Source organism: Manis pentadactyla, chromosome 6 (genome assembly GCF_030020395.1).
Source record: "Manis pentadactyla isolate mManPen7 chromosome 6, mManPen7.hap1, whole genome shotgun sequence".
Lineage (NCBI taxonomy): Eukaryota > Metazoa > Chordata > Mammalia > Pholidota > Manidae > Manis > Manis pentadactyla.
Genome location: NC_080024.1, coordinates 122,785,042 through 122,805,286, shown reverse-complemented (window position 1 = coordinate 122,805,286; position 20,245 = coordinate 122,785,042). Strand labels below are relative to the sequence as shown.

At 37.3% G+C, this 20,245-nt stretch overlaps 1 protein-coding gene across 3 annotated transcripts in view; it reads right to left on the bottom strand.

The window, feature by feature from the left end:
* The window catches only part of GALNT1 (polypeptide N-acetylgalactosaminyltransferase 1), a 141,263-nt gene that overhangs the window by 13,464 nt on the left and 107,554 nt on the right, over positions 1-20,245 (bottom strand). For all 3 annotated transcript variants that reach the window (XM_057504119.1, XM_057504117.1, XM_057504118.1), the window contains 5 exons: positions 13,535-13,705; positions 12,832-12,949; positions 11,156-11,336; positions 10,147-10,286; positions 151-249 (listed from right to left, as the gene is read on the bottom strand). In XM_057504119.1, coding sequence (XP_057360102.1) covers positions 151-249; positions 10,147-10,286; positions 11,156-11,336; positions 12,832-12,949; positions 13,535-13,705 — 709 coding nt within the window. The remainder of the gene's footprint in view (positions 1-150; positions 250-10,146; positions 10,287-11,155; positions 11,337-12,831; positions 12,950-13,534; positions 13,706-20,245) is intronic.

The window sequence follows — 20,245 nt, the reverse complement described above, 5'->3', positions numbered from 1 at the left end:
TGTTACATTTTAAAATAATTATATTGAAGGCTCCCTTCTCAAGGTCTTTATTATTTTCTCTTTAAAGGTAGGAAAATATTTCCTGAATGACATCATGAGATAAAAAGGGCAGAGGATTAAAACAAATTAAAACTTCATAAAAACACCCACCTGATTACCTCCCATACCATGACAGTTAAAAATTCCAACTTTTTCATTCTCTTTTCTAGCCATGTTGTCTAGACACTGATTTGTTTCCACATTTCTTATCTATAGGACAAGAAATAATAAAAATATAAAGAGTTAGGTTAAGTAGACAGATACACATACAGATACACACAAACATTACATAAACCTAAACTTTCCACTACTATAAAACCACCTGGAATTCCTGAGGTACGGGCTTTAAGTTGGGGGATGGTGGGGGAATCACTGTCTAGCTATCTAAAATTCTGTGATCTAAAGGCAGAGAACAGACTGGTAGTTGCCACAGAGGAGGGGGGCAGAGGATGGGTGAAGGGGGAAAACATTTGAAAATATTTGGTATCTTGATCTGGATGATGGTTACATGAGTTGTATACACATGTCAAAATTCAGCAAATTTTACACTGAGATTTTATATGTACCTTAATTTAAAAAACATTAAAAAATAAAAATGATTGGAATTAAAAATAAGATTCAATGGTTTAGAAAGATGTGGTTATATTATTTTTCTGTTTCAGGAAGAACTCCTTTAAATTCTCATTTTTATCATTTTTCCAAGCTGTTCTTCTAGGATTTGTATTTAGTTCAATAAGCTCTACTTCACTTAATAATTTAAGGCAATTTAACAACTCTCTGTTAATCACCAAGATGAGGGACATTACTTTTGACAACCACTCTGACAACTAACTTCTCAGGAAACTCAGTTGGTACTTTCTAATCAAAGAGTTTGGAGCTTGGCTTAACCATAAGCCTAAGCATAGAGTGATATAATTAGGAAGAATTTTTTAGGCAATGCCCCTTAATGATCTGTTTTCTCTGAACCATTGCAGTTTCAAAGTACATGGTAAACTGAAAGACATTTGGAAGTCCTAAATTATTCCCATGGATGATATCATTAGCAAGTATGCCAGAATGGAGATGTGTGACAAACTACATCTGTCATGACATGTAGATAAAAAAAAAAAAAAAAACTAATTTTGTATGACAGAGTGGGTGTAAAGTTAAAACCACAAACAGGTCATTCACTTTTATAAATGAATGTACAGTTTACATATTATTCCAGTATTTTGATAAGGCACTAACAAGTACATATGCATTTTTTCCTTATAAAGATACAAGGACGTAGGTGTGAAAAACTATTATTCCCAAGCAGTCAGGAACAAAAAGCGGGGCTTTGGCAGAAGAGAGACTGGGGTTTAATTCCAAATGACTCAAACCCTCTGAGATCAATTTCCTAATAGTAACTGGGAGATAATGTTGGCTCTCTGCTGAGGTTATGTACAACGAAGCATCCATATACCTACTTCAGAGTCTAGCACATAGTAAATATAGAAATAGTAACAATCTGCATTGCCATGTTATTGCTAGTTACCTCTAGCTGGCTATTCCATCAAAACCTCAAATTCAGTTCATGCAAAACAATATTTTCCAATATTTTAATGCTAATGTTTCCTTATCCAAGTACTTCAATATGACCCTGCCACTCCACTCTGACCTTGAGAATCTAAAACAAACCTCATTTCTCTAAGAGTTCTCTTCCCGATATTCTTATTTTTATTAATAATCCCACAATTTGTCCAATTATTCAAGATGGAAATCCCAGTGCCCTTTTTTTCCCCAAGTCCAACACATCATATTAGTATCCAAAAATTCTTTTACCATGAAGTTTTAACTCAGAAACATATTATCTCAGAAGCAAATTTTACAAAAGGTTTTATAGTTACAATGTAATTTTATACATATATAAAAAATGAAAAAAATGTAAGATATATATATATATATAAAACATCTTTCTGCACTTCTGTGGGTAATCAATACTTAATCATGTACATTGACAAAGAACTTAGTTCAAAATGTAACAAGATGAGTCCCTATGTCATATATTCATGTAAACCAGTTATTTCCTTGCACTTATGGAAAAAATTACAAACTCTTCAGTCCTTTTTCTCAATTTTTTTTTCTTTCAATTACAGATGTAGGGGTTGCTTAAGAAAGTAATAACTCACACCAGTAAGGATCACCATCATTGAAAAGACAAACAACAACAAATTTTGGCGAGGTTGTGGAGAAAGGGGAACCCTCCTACACTGCTGGTGGGAATGTAAATTAGTTCAATCATTGTGGAAAGCAGTATGGAGGTTCCTCAGAATGCTCAAAATAGAAATACCATTTGACCCAGGAATTCCACTTCTAGGAATTTACCCTAAGAATGCAGCACTCCAGTTTGAAAAAGACAGATGCACCCCTATGTTTATCGCTGCACTATTTACAATAGCCAAGATATGAAAGCAACCTAAATGTCCATCAGTAGATGAATAGAAAAAGATGTGGTACATATACACAATGGAATATTACTCAGCCATAAGAAAAAAACAGATCCTTCCATTCGCAACAACATGGATGGAGCTAGAGGGTATTATGCTCAGTGAAATAAGCCAATGGGAGAAAGACAAGTACCAAATGATTTCATTCATGTGTGGAGTATAAGAACAAAGGAAAACTGAAGGAACAAAATAGCAGCAGAATCACAGAACCCAAGAATGGACTAACAGTTACCAAAGGGAAAGGGACTGGGGAGGATGGGAGGGAAGGAAGGGATAAGGGCGGGGAAAAAGAAAGAGGGCACTACGATTAGCATGTATAGTGCATGGGGGGCACAGGGAGGGCTGTGCAACACAGAGAAGACAAGTAGTGATTTTACAGCATCTTACTACGCAGATGGACAATGACTGTGAAGGGGTATGTGGGGGGGACTTGGTGAAGGGGGGAGCCTACTAAACATAATGTTCTTCATGTAATTGTAGATTAACGATACCAAAATAAATTTTAAAAAAAGAAAGTAATAAATACCACAGGAATGATTAGAGAACAACCACTGTTATCCTGGTTTTCTGTCAAATGGAGTGGCCTTTTGGTTAAATGATTACCTTTACCAAACTCAAAATGAATTAAAATTAATACAATTCTCCCCAAATGGAAGAGGACTTCCTATCAGTCTGTACTATCATATAATAAATCAACTTTGGTTATTTTGTTTCCATGATTTATGTTGCTAACAAATTACAGCAAATAAATCATGCTTACCCTGAGCTAGGCACTGTTCTATGTTTTTATATAACAGCTTATATACCATCTTTACAACATTTCTATAATTAATTCCAGGTTGTTTTCTGACATGAGAGATCTGAGTCTTTATCCCTTTGCATTACTACTAACCATTACATGTTAAAAGTAGAGTTTCTCCAAGGATAGGAAACCGCTGCTTCCCATCAACTGTTAGACTGACAATGAACCTTGACACAGTGTCATCGGTGAGGCCCAGCTGAGGTGAATGGTCAGGGACCCGGTTGTGGATCTCTGCTGGGGCCTGATAGTACTCCTCTTAAATGTGGGGAGGACTGGATGATGTCCTGCACAATGAGGGGAAGTAGCAACTTCTGTAGCTGTCGAATGTTTTGGTCCTGGGTGGCTTTAGTATTTGAAGGCAGAGAGAACTCTGTTTGGCTTAACAAATATGTGATATCCCTGTAGCTGAAGAGGACATCTGCTTTCCAGCTGGTTCTTCTACACACTGGATGGCTGGAGAAGACAGTTTTCAGAGAATATCCTCCTCCTTGGAGAAATATATGTGCCCTATCTCAATGGGGTGTGTAAGATGATTTTTCAAGGATATGAAGAACAAAGATGACTAGGGGGTGAGTTCTGGGAACAATTTTGTCCTTTGGGATACCAGTTAATAGCTTTGTTTGGTGAGAATTAACTTTGGAAAGTTTTCAGAGAAAGGAAAAATTAGGAACAAACATTGCCTAGGGGTATTGAATAAGATATTCAAAACTGTAATTCCATATAGCTTTAAGGCTATGTAACCAATTACCAGCTTTCTAGTGATGTATGGAAGTTAGAAATGCTGGTTACAAACACTTGCTCCAATGTCTATACTGGGATGCAAATAGGCAAGGTTACCCAAAATCTGACACATTAAAAAAGTAATTGAAAAAATAGCACTTGGAAGATACAGAATAATATAAAATGTAGGCATGTTATCAGGGAAAAGGAAGAGAAAATACATTAAAGAATTTAAAAATTAATTAATGTAAGGATGGCCTACTCAGAAGTCTCCTTCATTGGGTTTCTAAAAAAAGTAGGCTAAAACTAGAAAAAAAGAAAAGAGTGGGAACCTTTGGACAATTCCAAAGGACAACTCCAAGGGAGTATTCTGAAGTTCAGTCTAAGGAAAAGATGGGATAGTTTCTGGGTTCTCCCACTCTCTAGAGGATTTTGTCCCACCTTTTGGGATATATAGAGTGTGGATTGACAGCAGAATGCTCAGTCTTATTACACTATAAATTCCTTCTAGTTTCTTCACATTTCAAGTTACATCTTGATGACTATCTTGGAAAGAGAAAAAATGAGGTAGTCCTTTTGGTTGGTTTAATATTTTATATCATCAGGATGGCTAACAGCAACTGAGATTCTAAATTATCAGGGACCCTTAAACTAAAAGACTGATTTGATATAGGAAAAGAAAGGAGCTTTTCCTCGCTGGTATCAATAATCCTGAATATAAATAAGATCCTGATGTTCTACTTAATCTAGCAGGAAAATAACTACTGACAGGATGGCTTGGGAATTCGATATAGTATTAACTCTTCTAAAGTTGTTTTAGGATATATCTACTGTAAATTATTTGAGAGTAAAGACAATTATAGAAGGCATGCAGTATAGTTAAAAGTTTTTAAAACACTGGGATAGGCAAGCAAAAATATGGACACATCAATTTAGAGGTCCTTGGCAGGGAGAAATTTGTGGAATGACAGCAAAATAGAGGGATAACCTCCAGTGCTGACTGTTGTGTTACTGTCTCCACCACTGTCCACTGTTCTGCAGAATTTTCTGTGATAATGGAAATAATCTATATTTGTGCTGTATAATAGAGTAGCCACTAGCCATATGCTACTGGGCCCTTTATTATTTTTTTCCTTGTACTTCTTGTTATTGAGTACCATATATGGGGCAAGTATGACTGAGGAACTGAATTTTAAATTATATTTGATTTTACTTAATTTATAAATAACCATATAGGGTAGTGGCTATCATATTGGATGTGTAGGACTAGATGCTGACACATAGGACAAAGTCTTCCACCATTTGTGAAGGGCTCTTGTCAATGAGGGGAAACAGTGCACAACATGCTCATGAAGCCAAGTTATCATGTCCTTGGAACTCTGTAAAAGGCATGTGGAAGTGCCCAAGTTTGATGTGTACTTTCTGGAATTAGGAGAAGTTGTAAAGGACCTAACTGATTTAAAGGGGGAAGGGCAGCAAGCTAATAGTCCTTTTTGTAGGATTTGTTTATGACTGAATAAAACATCTTTCCTTACAGAATGAGACTTGCCAATGAGTCATACCAAAGAAGTCACAGGTACCATGTACAACTATGAGAATGCCAAACAGTGAGGGACTGCCAGAAACAGGAAGTTGTCTATCTGAATCACAGCGGTGTCTGAACTATGGTGCTAGGGGGAAATAGCCATACTTTCAAGGTGTCTGGAGGCAGATGGGGATGAGTGAGAGCTTAGGGTGTGGGGAATGGAGACCTGGCCTCACTCCCATCTCTACATTACTATCCGTGAGGTCTTGCCAGGTTAGTCCTCTAAGACAGTGTCTCAGAAAACCACAATCTGAACAACAGAATCTGGCCAGGTGTTGACAGACATCAATTAACAAGGGCTTTGTGATCAAACACGTTTGGGAGATACCAGGTTAAACAAATTTAAATAGGTTTCTTTACTGAAGGACATCTTGAAGTCTTTTAATGCACTGTGACTGTTGGTAGGGGTGTGGACTGGTGGTAAGAAGAAGATATAAACAGCATTTCCCAAATATTTTTGGCCACAAAAATCTATTCCCTCCTCTCCCATCCAGGCCTTTCTAATCAAGCACCTTGAGGGACATCAGGCATCAGCATTTTTAGTACAGTAATTGGGAAATGTTGCTATAAGAACCTCATTTTCTCATCTATAAAACAGGGATAATAATCTCTCAAAGAGGTAACACGTACAGAGGCATAGCAGGAACTGACACAGTAGGCCCACAATAACTGTTTCCTTCCTTATTTACACATTTTAGCAATTCTTCAGCTCCTTTCTGAAGTAGCAACTTAGACATACATAGCTATCCACAAAAATACCGTTTTACCTTAAGAGTTGAAAATAATTGTGAATGCACTCATTCCTGGGAAACAGGCAAGAAGTTAGAGCCTAAATTTCTTAGTTTCTGCTATAATCCCCTCCAGAATCTGGGTACCTCCATTAGACAGACAAAATAAATGTTAAGCGCTTAGGATTTTTGGAATCCAGTATAATGGAACTGGGATTCTTACTCTCTGCCAAAAGGGAAACATTGGTTAGATGTGAGAAAGCGTATGGGTGTTAGTGATTAAGAGTACAAGCTCTCATGCCAGACTGCCTGTGTTCAATCCTGTCTTTTCCATTTTGTGGCTATGACCTCAGCCATGTTTAAACCATTTACTTATGTATGCCTCAATTTACTCACTGTGAAGTGAGGGTAACAGCACCCATGTCTCACAGTGCTGATGTGAGGAATAAAATGAGTTAATATTTATAAGGGACTAGATTGGTGCTTGACATAAGAGTTCATAATCACTAAATTTTAGGTTATTAGATCTGCCTGGAGAAGCAACTGGTCAGTCCATAAAACTGGCTAACCTGCCAGAGGTGTGGATTATTTGCTTTCTCTGCTGTTGTTTAGAATATTCATCTCCTAGATTAACAACTATTAGATATCACAATAAAACACATTTACTCAATTCCAGGTCCTAGAGGAGCTATGACAGGTAGACTTAGAGTGATGCCAGACTCTAAATTTACACCTAATTTCCCTTTCTACTCTAATATCCTGTGATTTCAGATTTTTAAAGGCCCTTGAATTATGATGAAAGCTCTCCCAAAGACTAAATTCCAGTGTCTAGCTACAGCAGGCTCATGGAGGTGGAGTTATGATCACAAGCATAAGACCCCTGGCTGCGCTGTGGTGGGTGCCTGACAAACCCAGCCTGAAATAGGCATTAATCTGGTACACAGCCTGATGTTGGGGGCATATGTGCTGAAGACCAGCTGGTTAGTTAATGACAGTAACAAGCAGGCCACAGAGGGTAAAATCTGATCCTTACACAGAAAACCAGCCAGCAAGAGGCAGGTAAAAGGCAAGCTTGCCTTGGCAATAGTCTACTATGGGGTAGATAAGTGACTCTTTGTACTACACCTATATTCTAGCTTAGCTAACAATGCTTAGGTGTTGTCCTAAATTGGGTCAGTTCAAAGGAAAAAACAACTCCTCACTCTATATTCTAAAGGCAAGTTATAGGAGCAACTACTATAAATCTTCCCATGGCACATCACCCACCCTGGGCCTTTCTCAACCAGAACAAGGTTGTAGCAAAGGAAACAGACGCTCATTAATGAGGCAAGAAACTCAGCATACCCTTCACTTGTTTGAGGATGAACTTCTTAAATCACAAAAAAGTTCAGAGGTAGAGCGCTCAGGTCAACCCTGAAGTAACTACTGAGGACGGACATAGGAGTCTGCTCTTGCCTTAGCGTGGAGGAACAAGCAGGCAGCCCAACGCTTTCCCTCTAACTTACCACCGCCCAGCTCCCCTCTCTGGTCTGTTCGCTGTCCCTATCCTACTTTTCTACTTCGCATCTCTTCCTCTTTCTCCAAGCCCCCATCACCAATATCCCCATCTCTTCTCTATCAACCAATGATTGGTGTTCAACTGAGGAAAAAGAGGTCATCAAAGGGGAACTTCCTCACACTTGCCTCATAAACTACCAGTTTCTATTTGCAGATCTACAAATGACCTGCGCTTGTCCCCATTCCTTCTACTTTCCTACCTATTGCAATGGATGAACTGTCTCCCTGACCCCTACCCCACCCACCTCCACATGAGCACTGGAGTGCACCTCCTCCCACCTACTAAACACATGACACCTGCAATCATTGCTCTTTCCTTCAGCATCTTTACCTTTTCTCATTTGGGTCATATGCATCAGCACAGTTTCATCTTAGCAAAAGAAAGCAAAAAATCCCTTCCTTAACTCCATATCCCCTTTCAGCTACTGTCCATTTCTCTGCCCTCCTTTACAACAAAATTTCTTACAAGCCTTGTTGATACTCATGATCCCCACTTGCTCTTCTCCAGTCTCCCCTAAAGCCACCAGAGATTTTGTCCCTACCAATCTCTATGGGAACCCTCTGGGCACAGAGAGATGGAGCTTGCTGACAACGTCTCCCGTGACAATCCATGGACCAATTCTCAGTACTACTCTTACTCAACTTCTCTGCAGTGTTCAACACAGTCAATCACTTCCTCTTTCTTGAAACATGTCCTTCACTTAGTCTCTGGGGCACCACTTTCTTGATTCTCCTCCTATTTCAAAGGTCACTCTTTCTCAACTTTTTGGTCTAATTCCTTCTCATTTCATGATTAGAATACTGGAGTACGCCATGGCTTGGTCCTCACTCCTTCCCTCTTCTCCATCAATGCTTGCTCCTCCCACAGTAACCTCATTGAGTTTTGTGGTTTAAAAAACTACCTATATGCTGAGTACTTTCAACTTTAGATCTCCAGCCACAAAGTCTTATCCAAGCTGCTAACTACCCCATATCTTTACCAGGATCAAATTTAACATGTCCCAAAGTGCAATGTTAAATGCCATCCACACCTACAATGCCCCAGTTTCTCAGGCTAAAATCTTAATATAATCCTCTCCAATATACCAGCTCTACTCTTGTTCCCATACAGTTTTGCTCCATATAGCAGACAGTCTGATCCTTTCCCAATGAAAGTGTGCTCATATCTTCCTATGGCTTCCAGTCTTACTCAGAATAGAACCCAAAGTCTTTACCAAGGCCTACAAGCTCAATGTGATTTGACCCCTCAGTATGTATTGACTTTATCTTCTACTACCTTCCCCAGTAGCAGCTGTTCAGTCCATCCCAGGTAACTGGTACCTCTGGTGTTTCTGGAATGTGCCAAGTACACTCTTGTCTTTGGGCCTTTTTTTGGTACTTGCTTTTTTCCTGTACCCAAGATGTTCTTTCCCCCAAAATTCATATGGACTGCTCATCCACTTCCCTTAGATCTTTGCTCAAAAGTAAAAAATCTTATATGCAAAGCCTTTTCCAACTACTCTACATAAAACTGCATGACTACTCCCACCCCCACCCCCAGGCATTCTCTGCTCTCTTTGCCCTTACCACCACCTTACATTGCATATGTTTAACAATCTGTCTTCCTTAACAGACTGTCAAGGTTCACAAGAGTAGAGACTTTATTTTATTCACTATTGTATTCCCTGTACTTAAAGTAGTAGCTATCACATAGTAGGTTCTCAAATATTTGCTGAACAAATGAAAGGACTATGGAATGAGGGATTTACTTTTCTGAGTATTGGGAGGTTCAATCCTGGAATGGAGCCTGGTTGTGGCCTCTCCACTTGCATCACCATTTGCCACTGTAACTTCTATTTACTATTTTCAAGTTTCTTTGTCAATTCTTTACAATTTGTCTTTACTTTTAAGTTCTTTAAGCTTTGATTCAGGCTAATTAACACCAGGACATTAGCTTTAGGAGTACATGGTTTCAACTAAATGGGTCAGTTTGTTAAAATAAGAAGTCTATGGAAAACACTTATAACAAAAGTCCCACTGTGAAATATCAGGGGGAGCATTCTCATTCTAACAGAATATAACATGATACAAAATTAACAAGATTCCATATTATGAGAAAGATTGTGTTAAGAATTTTCCCCACACTTGAGGTTATGTACTTTTAATATGAAGCTAATCCCTTGTTGGAAGTTTAACCTCTATTGTTTTGATAAATGAGAACATAATAACCACATTAAAAAAAATGTGCGTGTGTGTGTATATTTTTACCTCTCCCAAAGAGAAATAGTGACGTGGAATCTGGGAATCAGGATAAATATTCTCTAGGTACCAAGAGAAAGGTCTGCATTGTAGTTTGTGTCTTAGACCAAGTCTTGATGATATGTCTCCATAATCTACCTTTGTAACACCTGAAAGACATAATTGAAAGATATAATTGGCTCTGAATTTTTTATGTTCTAGTATGTACCACATTTCTATTTACATATTGCATCTAACAAGCCAAAAGCAAATGGGAAGAGACTTTTCATTCTGGTTATATGTGACTACACAAGTCATATACTAGATGAATCCACTGCCCAAAATATAAAACAAGAAAACATTAATATGTTTTATTTTTTGCAAAGAATTAAATTTATGTGAGAACGAAATACATGCCAATAATATTACACACAAATGTTAGTTACATGAGATTAGAAAACTTTAATATATGTTGAGAGAAAAACAAAAATCAAGATCCATTTTGCTCAAATTTTAAACAGAACAATTGTTTTCAGTCAGGCTTCTGTCATACAGGTCACTGAATTGCACACACAATGATTTGACAGTTTTGTGGTAATTGAAAAGGATTGGAATGTCAGGCAAGTTTATAGCTGATGGAACAATGATTCCCACAAAACTGAATAGCAGGGAATAGCAGGGAAAAGTTCCTGGGGAGAAGTCCCTTAAGGCATGCGCTAGAGCTCGGCTCTAGCCTGGAGTTCTCAACATTTTCACATAAATGTTAGCACTTGCACTTAGGTTAAAAAATAAACAACATGGATAACACCTGGGCTAACAGTAATTTCTGCAGTACTGACATGCAGACTTTATTGTTATTGTTAACAATATACCAGGTAGTCTGCTAAGACCTTTCTATAATGTGTGTGATTTCTTTTTTTCCTTACAACAATTTGTCTCTGTTCAAACCTTCTTTTCAATCTCTTACTTCACCCTCAGAAGACATTAGGCTCAGGAAGAAAGATACAGTCTTATATATCTAATACAAAATAATGCCAACCTGGAGAAATTATATAGAAGAAATTCTTGAATTCATCCATCCACACTTCTGCAAGTCGTCTGTTATTTTTATTGATAATCTGCCCTGTGCCTCCAGGAAATGTGTAAGGTGTGGCTTTCCGAAACACATGTCCAACATGTGAGCAGGTAACAATCTCTAAAGTTCCCCCACACTGCCAAATCTGAAAACAGCAAAGAAGACCACATAAGAGAAACTGACAGTTGTTTTTTTCTAAAAAAAAAAAACTGTTCACCTTTATTATTGATTTTCATAGTTGGATTTCACAGAATCAAGAGCATACATATGATGGAGCTCCTGCTATACAGCCACAAAGCCAGGGCTTCCTAAGAAGCAAATCTTCCTGTAATTTTTCATTCTCATCAAACCAGAAGTTAAGGTTAAATTCAGAAAAGACAGGTTAAAGGCTACTACAAAAAAGATATGAGGTCTAGAGTAATGTTTTTCTAACTGCAGGCCATGACTCATAAAAGGATCATAAATTTAAATCTGATGAAGTGCAACCAACACTTGCTAAGAAGGACATACTGTTTTGTACAATGTTTTAATTTACTGTGTTGTGAATGTGTAATATACTATGTATTTATTAATGTTGTTCATTGTCAAAAAAAACTTTGATCATGGTATCCCACCAGAGTCCTATCTGTTCCATTTTCCCCAAATCTGTACATTACAGCCTGCATTTAAACATAGCCTAGGAATATGAACTGGGTCTCTCATGAGTTACTCAGTGGGACAGTGTCTTTGTGAGAATATAAAGAAAAAAGAGGTAGAAGATCATTATATATGCTTTAAACATCTTTGATTTAATGAAATTATCCTTCTGCTCCTTTCAAAATATTTTCCATCAATTAAAAATCTACTGTTTATAATTAAAACACATTTTGAAAAGTTTTGATTTTGTTAAATAACCAGCATGTCTACTTTAACTTTTCTCAGGGTCACAAAGCAATACAATTAGATAGAAGAATTTCCAAGAAGACCTAGAGTCCAAACCTTTTCCAGACAAAGTGGGCCACTAGGAATAAAGTGAACTAGCTGGTTTAGACTGCAGTGCAGTTCAGGGTAGTCCACTATAAGCCGTGTGTCTAAAGTTGATTATTTTCAGAAATACACAATGTCATTCAAATAATAGGTTGATTTTAGTGAAAGTGAAATGTGTAAGAATTGAATGTAAGGTTGACTGGGTTAAATTTAATTAGAGCAATTTAAAAATTCTTTTGCCTTTTTCTTTTTATTGAAAAATATAAAGCTGATAAAGTAAACCAGGTTTTATATAAGAACAATTTTCACATCAGAAGGACAAAGCATATTACAGAAAACAGAATTATGTTTTTGCCAGTAAGTACCAAACTAGCACATGCAAACTGCATATATTTTTAGAGCTTGACTTACTTCCTTGAAAACAACAGAAATTTTAAAAAAGTAGGAAATCTTGTATAAGTTTTATAGTTGGGCTATTAAGATAACTGTATTATTTGCTTAAAACAGTTTATAATGAATCCTTAGTAGTGGCACCAAAATTTTAATGCACTGAGACTCCAAAGTCCAATGAAACTCATATTAAATTCAACATTTGTTTTTCATTTACAGAAATATGAATAATTAAAGCACATCTACATTTGAGGTTAAATAAAACACTTTCAAAGGGAACTTACCCTAAAGGAAATTTCTAGGTTTTCTCCTCCCCAAATATCCATTCCAGCATCATAGGTTCCAATTTCCTGAAAGTAATCTCTATCTATTGAGAAAAGGCCTCCTGCCATTGTAGGGGTTCTGAAATTCAATCATAATACTACACCGTTAATTGTAATAATTTAAAATTCACAAGCAGTTTTTTTTAAAGTAGTAGTTTTATAACTGACTATAACTACACAATAAATGCTTGTTCTCACACTCAGAAACTTTCATAGGCTCCCAGAGGCTTTCTGTGTTTTGTGCTATTACTTGGTCTTGGGATATTACCTGCACCCTAGTCATGCTGACTGCTGTGCCTACTCTGCCACAGCTTAAGCTGGCACATCCTTCTCTGTCAAGTCCCAAAGGCTCTTCCTGTCTTTGTCTCCGGGTCCAAACTGAGCTTCCAGCTGAAGTTCCTTACATTAAAACTATTTCTTGTAATCCTCTCCATCTGACTGTATATCTACTCTACAGTTCCTAGCAACTAGAAATGCAGTTGACTAGACTCAGTTAGCAACTCTAAAACGCTAGGTTCCAAAGGGTGGCAAATATTGCAAAGACTTAAGATTAGACAGGATGAAGACAACAAGACCCTTTCCCCATACCTCAGAATACATTTATCCTTTTGATATGATTCTCAAAGCTAGACAATCCCCTGTGAATGCTTGCCACACTAATTACCTGACAGGAAGAGTCCGATCACCTTTCCTCCTATCCATTTCTCTTTGGGGAACAGGATACCAGCGAAAATTGAGTTTCCAGTTGAAGCCACCATAGGTCATATCAGAGCCTGCCATGTACTCAAAAGAATCATCACTGATCACATCAATAATAGGACATACCACTGTTTTCCTAAAAATGCAAAGCATATTAAAAAATCTTAAAACTTTCCTTTTGAGGTCTAGCATAACAATTATATAAAAATGTATACTGAGTATATTAAAAATAAAAAAACATTTTATAATGTTAAAGACAATGGAAAAATTTCCTGTTACATCTTACCAAGCTAGCATAAGTATTTATAATTCACTGATAACCTTCCATACCTTTTTCATTCTTTTACATATTTGTCATATGTGAAAACACTTAAAATATTTCTAGTTTTCAAAAATAACACTTAATGACTACATATTTAATCATTTTAAGGTAATAATTTTCTTAATAAACAACTCTTGGATATTTGTGTTCCTTATAGTTTTTTGCTATTAAGATACTGAGTGAACATGTTTATATGTATAATACTTCACTTTTGCTTTAAGAGTAAACTAAATTTCCAGGAGTGAGATCACCTTAAAGGAAGGAACCTTTTGTAGCATTATTCTTTACTGCTTTCCAAAAATATTATGGCATTTTTTATTAACCTTGAATAACTCATACTTGACCACAGCCCCTTCTAGGGAAAGGTGCCCTGCTCAAAGCTAGTCACATTTTAGAGTACGTTATAACTTCACGGTCCCCATCCACCTTGTCTAAGAAATCTTCTCTACTCTAAAATCATAAAAAGATATTCTGCTATATGGTTTCCAAAAAATTATATTTTTGCTTTTCATATTCAAATATTTAATTATATGGAACTGATTTTGAATATGATTTGCAATAAGTAATCCAACTTCATTTACTTTCTAGTATTGTTTATTTCACAGTCCTTTTTTCCTCTGCTGTAGTCATCAATGCCTGCTCTGTCGTAAATCAAGTTCCCACATAAACCTAGGATGATCTAGGTTTATGTGGGAAGTATTCTGTTCACTAGGTTACTTGTGGATTCCTGTGTCAGCATGTCCCTGCCACCATTGCTGTGACTTTAAAATAAGCCCTCCTGTCTGGTGAGGCAGCCCTGTTGAGCCTACCTCATCTTCAAAAGTACTGGAGCTATGTTGTGATTTTTAAAAATCACTATTTAAACTGAAATACAATTTATATATAATATTATATTGGTTTCATATGAACTTAGTGATTCATCAATTATTACTAAATGCTTATTTTTTTAAACACGTATTTCCTATATAAATGTTAGAATCAGCTACATTCTCCAAAGAAAATTCTGTTGATATTTCAATTGGAAATGCTCTGAATTTACAGGTTAGTGTGGGAAGGATTGCTATTTTTGTATTGACTTTTATATCCATGATCATTATCCTTCTCTCCACTTAGATTATTACCCAGTGACTTTCAAGTGTTCTATTTTATGCATCTTGTTAAACATATTCCAAATTATATCTTATGACTATTACTGATATAATAAATGGTATAATTTATTTTTACATTATATTTTCTAACTATCCCTTGCTAGTGTGGAGAAGGCAATTGACTACTTCTATAGAGATCTTATGTTTGGCAACATTGTTAAACTCTTAAAATTTCTACTATTTTTGTATACAGACTTTTTCTTCATTAAAAAGCACTTCATTTGGCAAAGAACATAGCTTGAGAGGTGAGAGGCCTCATCCTAAAACCACATATAATACAAAAATACAATTAATACAACTAATGCTGATAGAGCAACAGGAAAGAAGGCTGGGTCAGACTGCATATACCTGGAGAAAAGAACAAACCTCATGAAACAGGGTAACGTACCAAAGCTGAGATCCAGTGAGACCCAAGCCCTTCCCCCATCCCACCTCACCGGCTGGAGGAAGAGAAATGGAGTGGGGAAGGAGTAGAGGGCTGGGACTGCTGAACACCTAGCCCTGGAAATCTGCTCTGGGAGCACAAACCTATATTGCATGGTGCTCTGGTGATTAGTGGGGTTGGAAAGCTAAGACAGGTGGAATACCTCGAGAGACTGAGATTCCAGCCGCTTGTGGAAAACAGGGATCCATCTACGGCTGCTATGGGACAAACGAAAGGCAGGCAGTCTGAGAGACTTCCTACCAGCAAGAGGGCTGCTAAAGGGGCAAGGATTGCACAGAGCTAACTGCTCAGGAGAAAGGACAGGTACACAAAATTGTCTGGTGGCACTCTACCCAGCAGGTTGGGAACTATCAGGAGCTTCAGGCGCTCCATCTCCATGACTGGCTACGGACTAGCTCCGAGGCCCCCGACCGTGATACGCAGCCTGCTGCACCTTTCTCCCAGACTGCCGTTACTGGGTCGCAAAGTGGCAGTCCCTGCCCAGGCATCAGGCCAGGCTCAGGGAGGACCCACCTACAGCAGCTACTAACCCAAAGCACGGAGGCTTACACCTGTGCATTCAGCCCACTGGTTCAGGCAGTGGGGACAGGCATAGCAGCCGGGAAGGAGGAAACAGCTCTTCCCTTGCACCCCCAGGCACCAACACTGCTCAACTGTGACCCCTGACATTGCTCCAGGGGCTGAGCAGATCCAGACAATAGAGCTTTTGGGCACAAGAGGGCACCACATACAAATATGAAACGTCAAAGGAACCTGGTTCAAACCAAAATTGTACAAACAACAGAAAAAGAGTCAAATGAAATCCATCTCATCAATCTTCCTGAAAAAGATTTCAAAATGAAATCATAAACATGCTCATGGCGGTACAGAAAAATATTCAAGAACTAAGGAGCTAATTCCAGTTGGAGATCAATCATTAAGGAATACAATGGAGGGTTTTAAAAGCAGATTAGATACAGTGGAGGAGATGATAAATGAAATAGAAATTACAGAAGAGGAATACAAACAAGCTGAGGTGCAGACAGAAAAAAGGATTTCTAGGAATGAAAGAATATTAAGAGAACTGTGTGACCAATCCAAAAGGAATAATATTCACATTATAGGGATACCAGAAGAAGAAGAGAGAGAAAAAGGGACAGAAGGTGTCTTCGATGAGATAATTGCTGAAAACTTCCCCAATCTGGGGAATGAAATACTCTCTCAAGCCATGGAGGTGCCCAGATCTCCCAAAACAAGGAACCCAAGGAAGACAACACCAAGAAATGCAACAATTAACATAGCAAAGATCAAGGATAAGGACACACTTTGAAAAGCAGCTAGAGAAAGAAAAAAAATCATACAAAGGAAAGCCCATCAGGCTATCATCAGACTTCTCAACAGAAACCTTACAGGCCAGAAGGGAGTGGCATGATATATTTAATGCAATGAAGCAGAAGGGCCTCAAACCAAGAATACTTTATCTGGCAAGATTATCATTTAAATTTGAAGGAGGGATTAAACAATTTTCAGATAAGAAAATGTTGAGAGAATTTACCCCCCACAAACCATGTCTACAGTCTATTTTGGAGGGACAGGATAAACAGAAGTGTTCCTAAGGCTAAATAGCTGTCACCAGAGGTAATAAAACCACAGTAAAGAAAGTAGAACAGTTAGTTACTAAGCAAATGCAAAATTAAATCAACTACCCCCCAAAGTTGGTCAAGGGATAGAGAAAGAGTACAGAATATGATACCTAATATATAATGAATGGAGGAGGAAGAAAAAGGAGGAGAAAAAAAAAGAATCTTTAGATTGTATTTGTAATAACATACTAAGTGAGTTAAGTTAGACTCTTAGATAGTAAGAGAGTTAACCTTGAACCTTTGGTAACCACGAATCTAAAGCCTGCAATGGCAAAAAATACATACCTATCGATAATCACCCTAAATGTAAATGGTCTGAATGCACCAATCAAAAGACACAGAGTCACTGAATGGATAAAAAACAAGACCTATCTATATGCTGCCTACAAGAGACTCACTTCAAACTCAAAGAAATACACAGACTAAAAGTGAAGGGATGGAAAAAGATATTCCATGCAACAAATAGGGAGAAAAAAAGCAGGTGTTGCAGTACTTGGATCAGACAGAACTGAATTCAAAACAAAGAAAGTCACAAGAGAAAAAGGATATTACATAATGATAAAGGGGTCAATCCAACAAGAACATATAACCATTATAAATATCTATGCGTCCAACACAACAGCACTTACATATGTGAAACAAATACTAACAGAATTAAAAGGGGAAATAGAATGCAATGCAATCATTCTAGGAGACTTCAAAACTCCACTCACTCCAAAAGTCAGATCAAACAGACAGAAAATAAGTAACGTGACAAAGGCACTGAACAATGCATTAGAAGAGATGGACCTAACAAACATCTACAGAACTCTACAGCGAAAAGAACAGAATACACATTCTTCTCAAGTGCACATGGAACATTTTTAAGAATAGATCATATACTAGGACACAGAAAGAGCCTCGGTAAATTTAGAAAGACTGAAATTGTACAAACTAGTTTCTCAGACCACAAAGGTAAGAAACTAGAAATAAATTATGCAAAGAAAATGAAAAATCCAACAAACAGATGGAAGCTTCACAATATGCTCCTAAATAACCAATGGATCAATGATGAAATAAAAACAGAGATCAAGCAATATATGGAGACAAATGACAACAAGAATTCAACACTGCAAAATATGTGGAACGGAGCAAAGGCCATGCTAAAAGGGAAGTATACTGCAATACAGGCCTACCTCACAAAAGAAGAACAATCCCATAGGAACAGTCTAAACTCACAATTAACAAAACTAGAAAAAGAAGAACAAATGAGCCCAAAGCCAGTAGAAAGAGAGACACAGTAAAGATTACAGGAGAAATAAATAAAATCGAGAAGAATAAAAGAACAGAAAGATTCAAAGAAAGCAAAAGCTGGTTCTTTGAGAAAATAAACAAAATAGATAAACCCCTAACCAGACTTCTCAAGAAAAAAAAGAAAGTCTACACACACAAAAAGAATCAGAAATGAGAAAGGAAAAATCATGACAGATACCACAGAAATACAAAGAATTATGAGAGAATACTATGAAAAATTATATGCTAACAAACTGGATAACTGAGAAGAAATGGACAACTTTCTAGAAAAATACAACCTTCCAAGGCTGACTGAGAAAGAAACAGAAAATCTTAACAGACCAATTACCAGCAATGAAATTGAACTGGTAATCAAAAAACTACCTATGAACAAAATCCCTGGACCAGACGGCTTCAATGCTGAATTTTATCAAACATTTAGTGAAGACCTAATATCCATCCTCCTTAAAGATTTCCAAAAAGTAGAAGAGGAGGGAATTCTTCCAAACTCATTCTGTGAAGCCAGCATCACTCTAATATCAAAACCAGGCAGACACCACAAAAAAAGAAAATTACAGACCAATATCCCTGATGAATAGAGATGCCAAAATACTCAACAAAATATTAGCAATCTGAATTCAAATATATAACATCCACCATGATCAAGTAGCATTTAATCCCGGGATACAAGGATGCTACAGTATTAGAAAATCCATCAACATCATCCACCACATCAACAAAAAGAAAGACAAAAACCACATGAACAACTCCACAGATGCTGAAAAAGCATTCGACAAAATTCAACATCCATTCATGATAAAAACTCTCAACAAAATGGGTACAGAGGGGGCAAGTACCTCAATATAATAAAGGCCATCGATGACAAACCCAGAGCCAACATCATACTTAACAGTGAGAAGCTGAAAGCTTTTACCCTAATATTGGGAACAAGACAAGGATGCCCACTCTGCCCACTTTTATTCAACATACTTCTGGAGGTCCTCACCATGGCAATCAGACAACACAAAGAAATAAAAGGCATCCAGATTGGTAAAGAAGAAGTTAAACTGTCACTGTTTGCAGATGACATGATACTGTACATTAAAAACCCTAAAGAATCCACTCCAAAACTACTAGATCTAATATCTGAATTCAGGAAAGTTGCAGGATACAAAATTAATAACAGAAATCTGTTGCACTTTTATACACTAATGATAAACTAGCAGAAAGAGAAATCAAGAAAACAATTCCATTCACAATTGCATCAAAAAGAATAAAATACCTAGGAATAAACCTAACCAAGGAAGTGAAAGACCTATACTCTGAAAACTACAAGACACTCATGAGACAAATTAAAGAAGATACCAATAAATGGAAACACATCCCATTCTCATGGATAGGAAGAATTAATATTGTCAAAATGGCCATCCTGCCTAAAGCAATCTACAGATTCAATGCAATCCCTACCAAAATACCAAAAGCATTCTTCAATGAACTAGAGCAAATAGTTCTAAAATTCTTAGGGAACCACAAAAGACACTGAATAGCCAAAGCAATCCTGAGAAAGAAGAATAAAGCTGGGGGGATTGCATTTCCCAACTTCAAGCTCTACTACAAAGCCACAGTAATCAAGTTAATTTGGTACCGGCACAAGAATAGAACAATAGACCAATGGAACAGACTAGAGAGCCCAGATACAAACCCAACCCTACATGGCCCATTAATATACAATAAAGGAGCTATGGACATACAATGGGGAAATGACAGCCCCTTCAACAACTGGTTTTGGCAAAGCTGGACAGGTACATGCAAGAGAATGAAACTGGATTACTGTTTAACCCCATACACAAAAGTAAACTCGAAATGG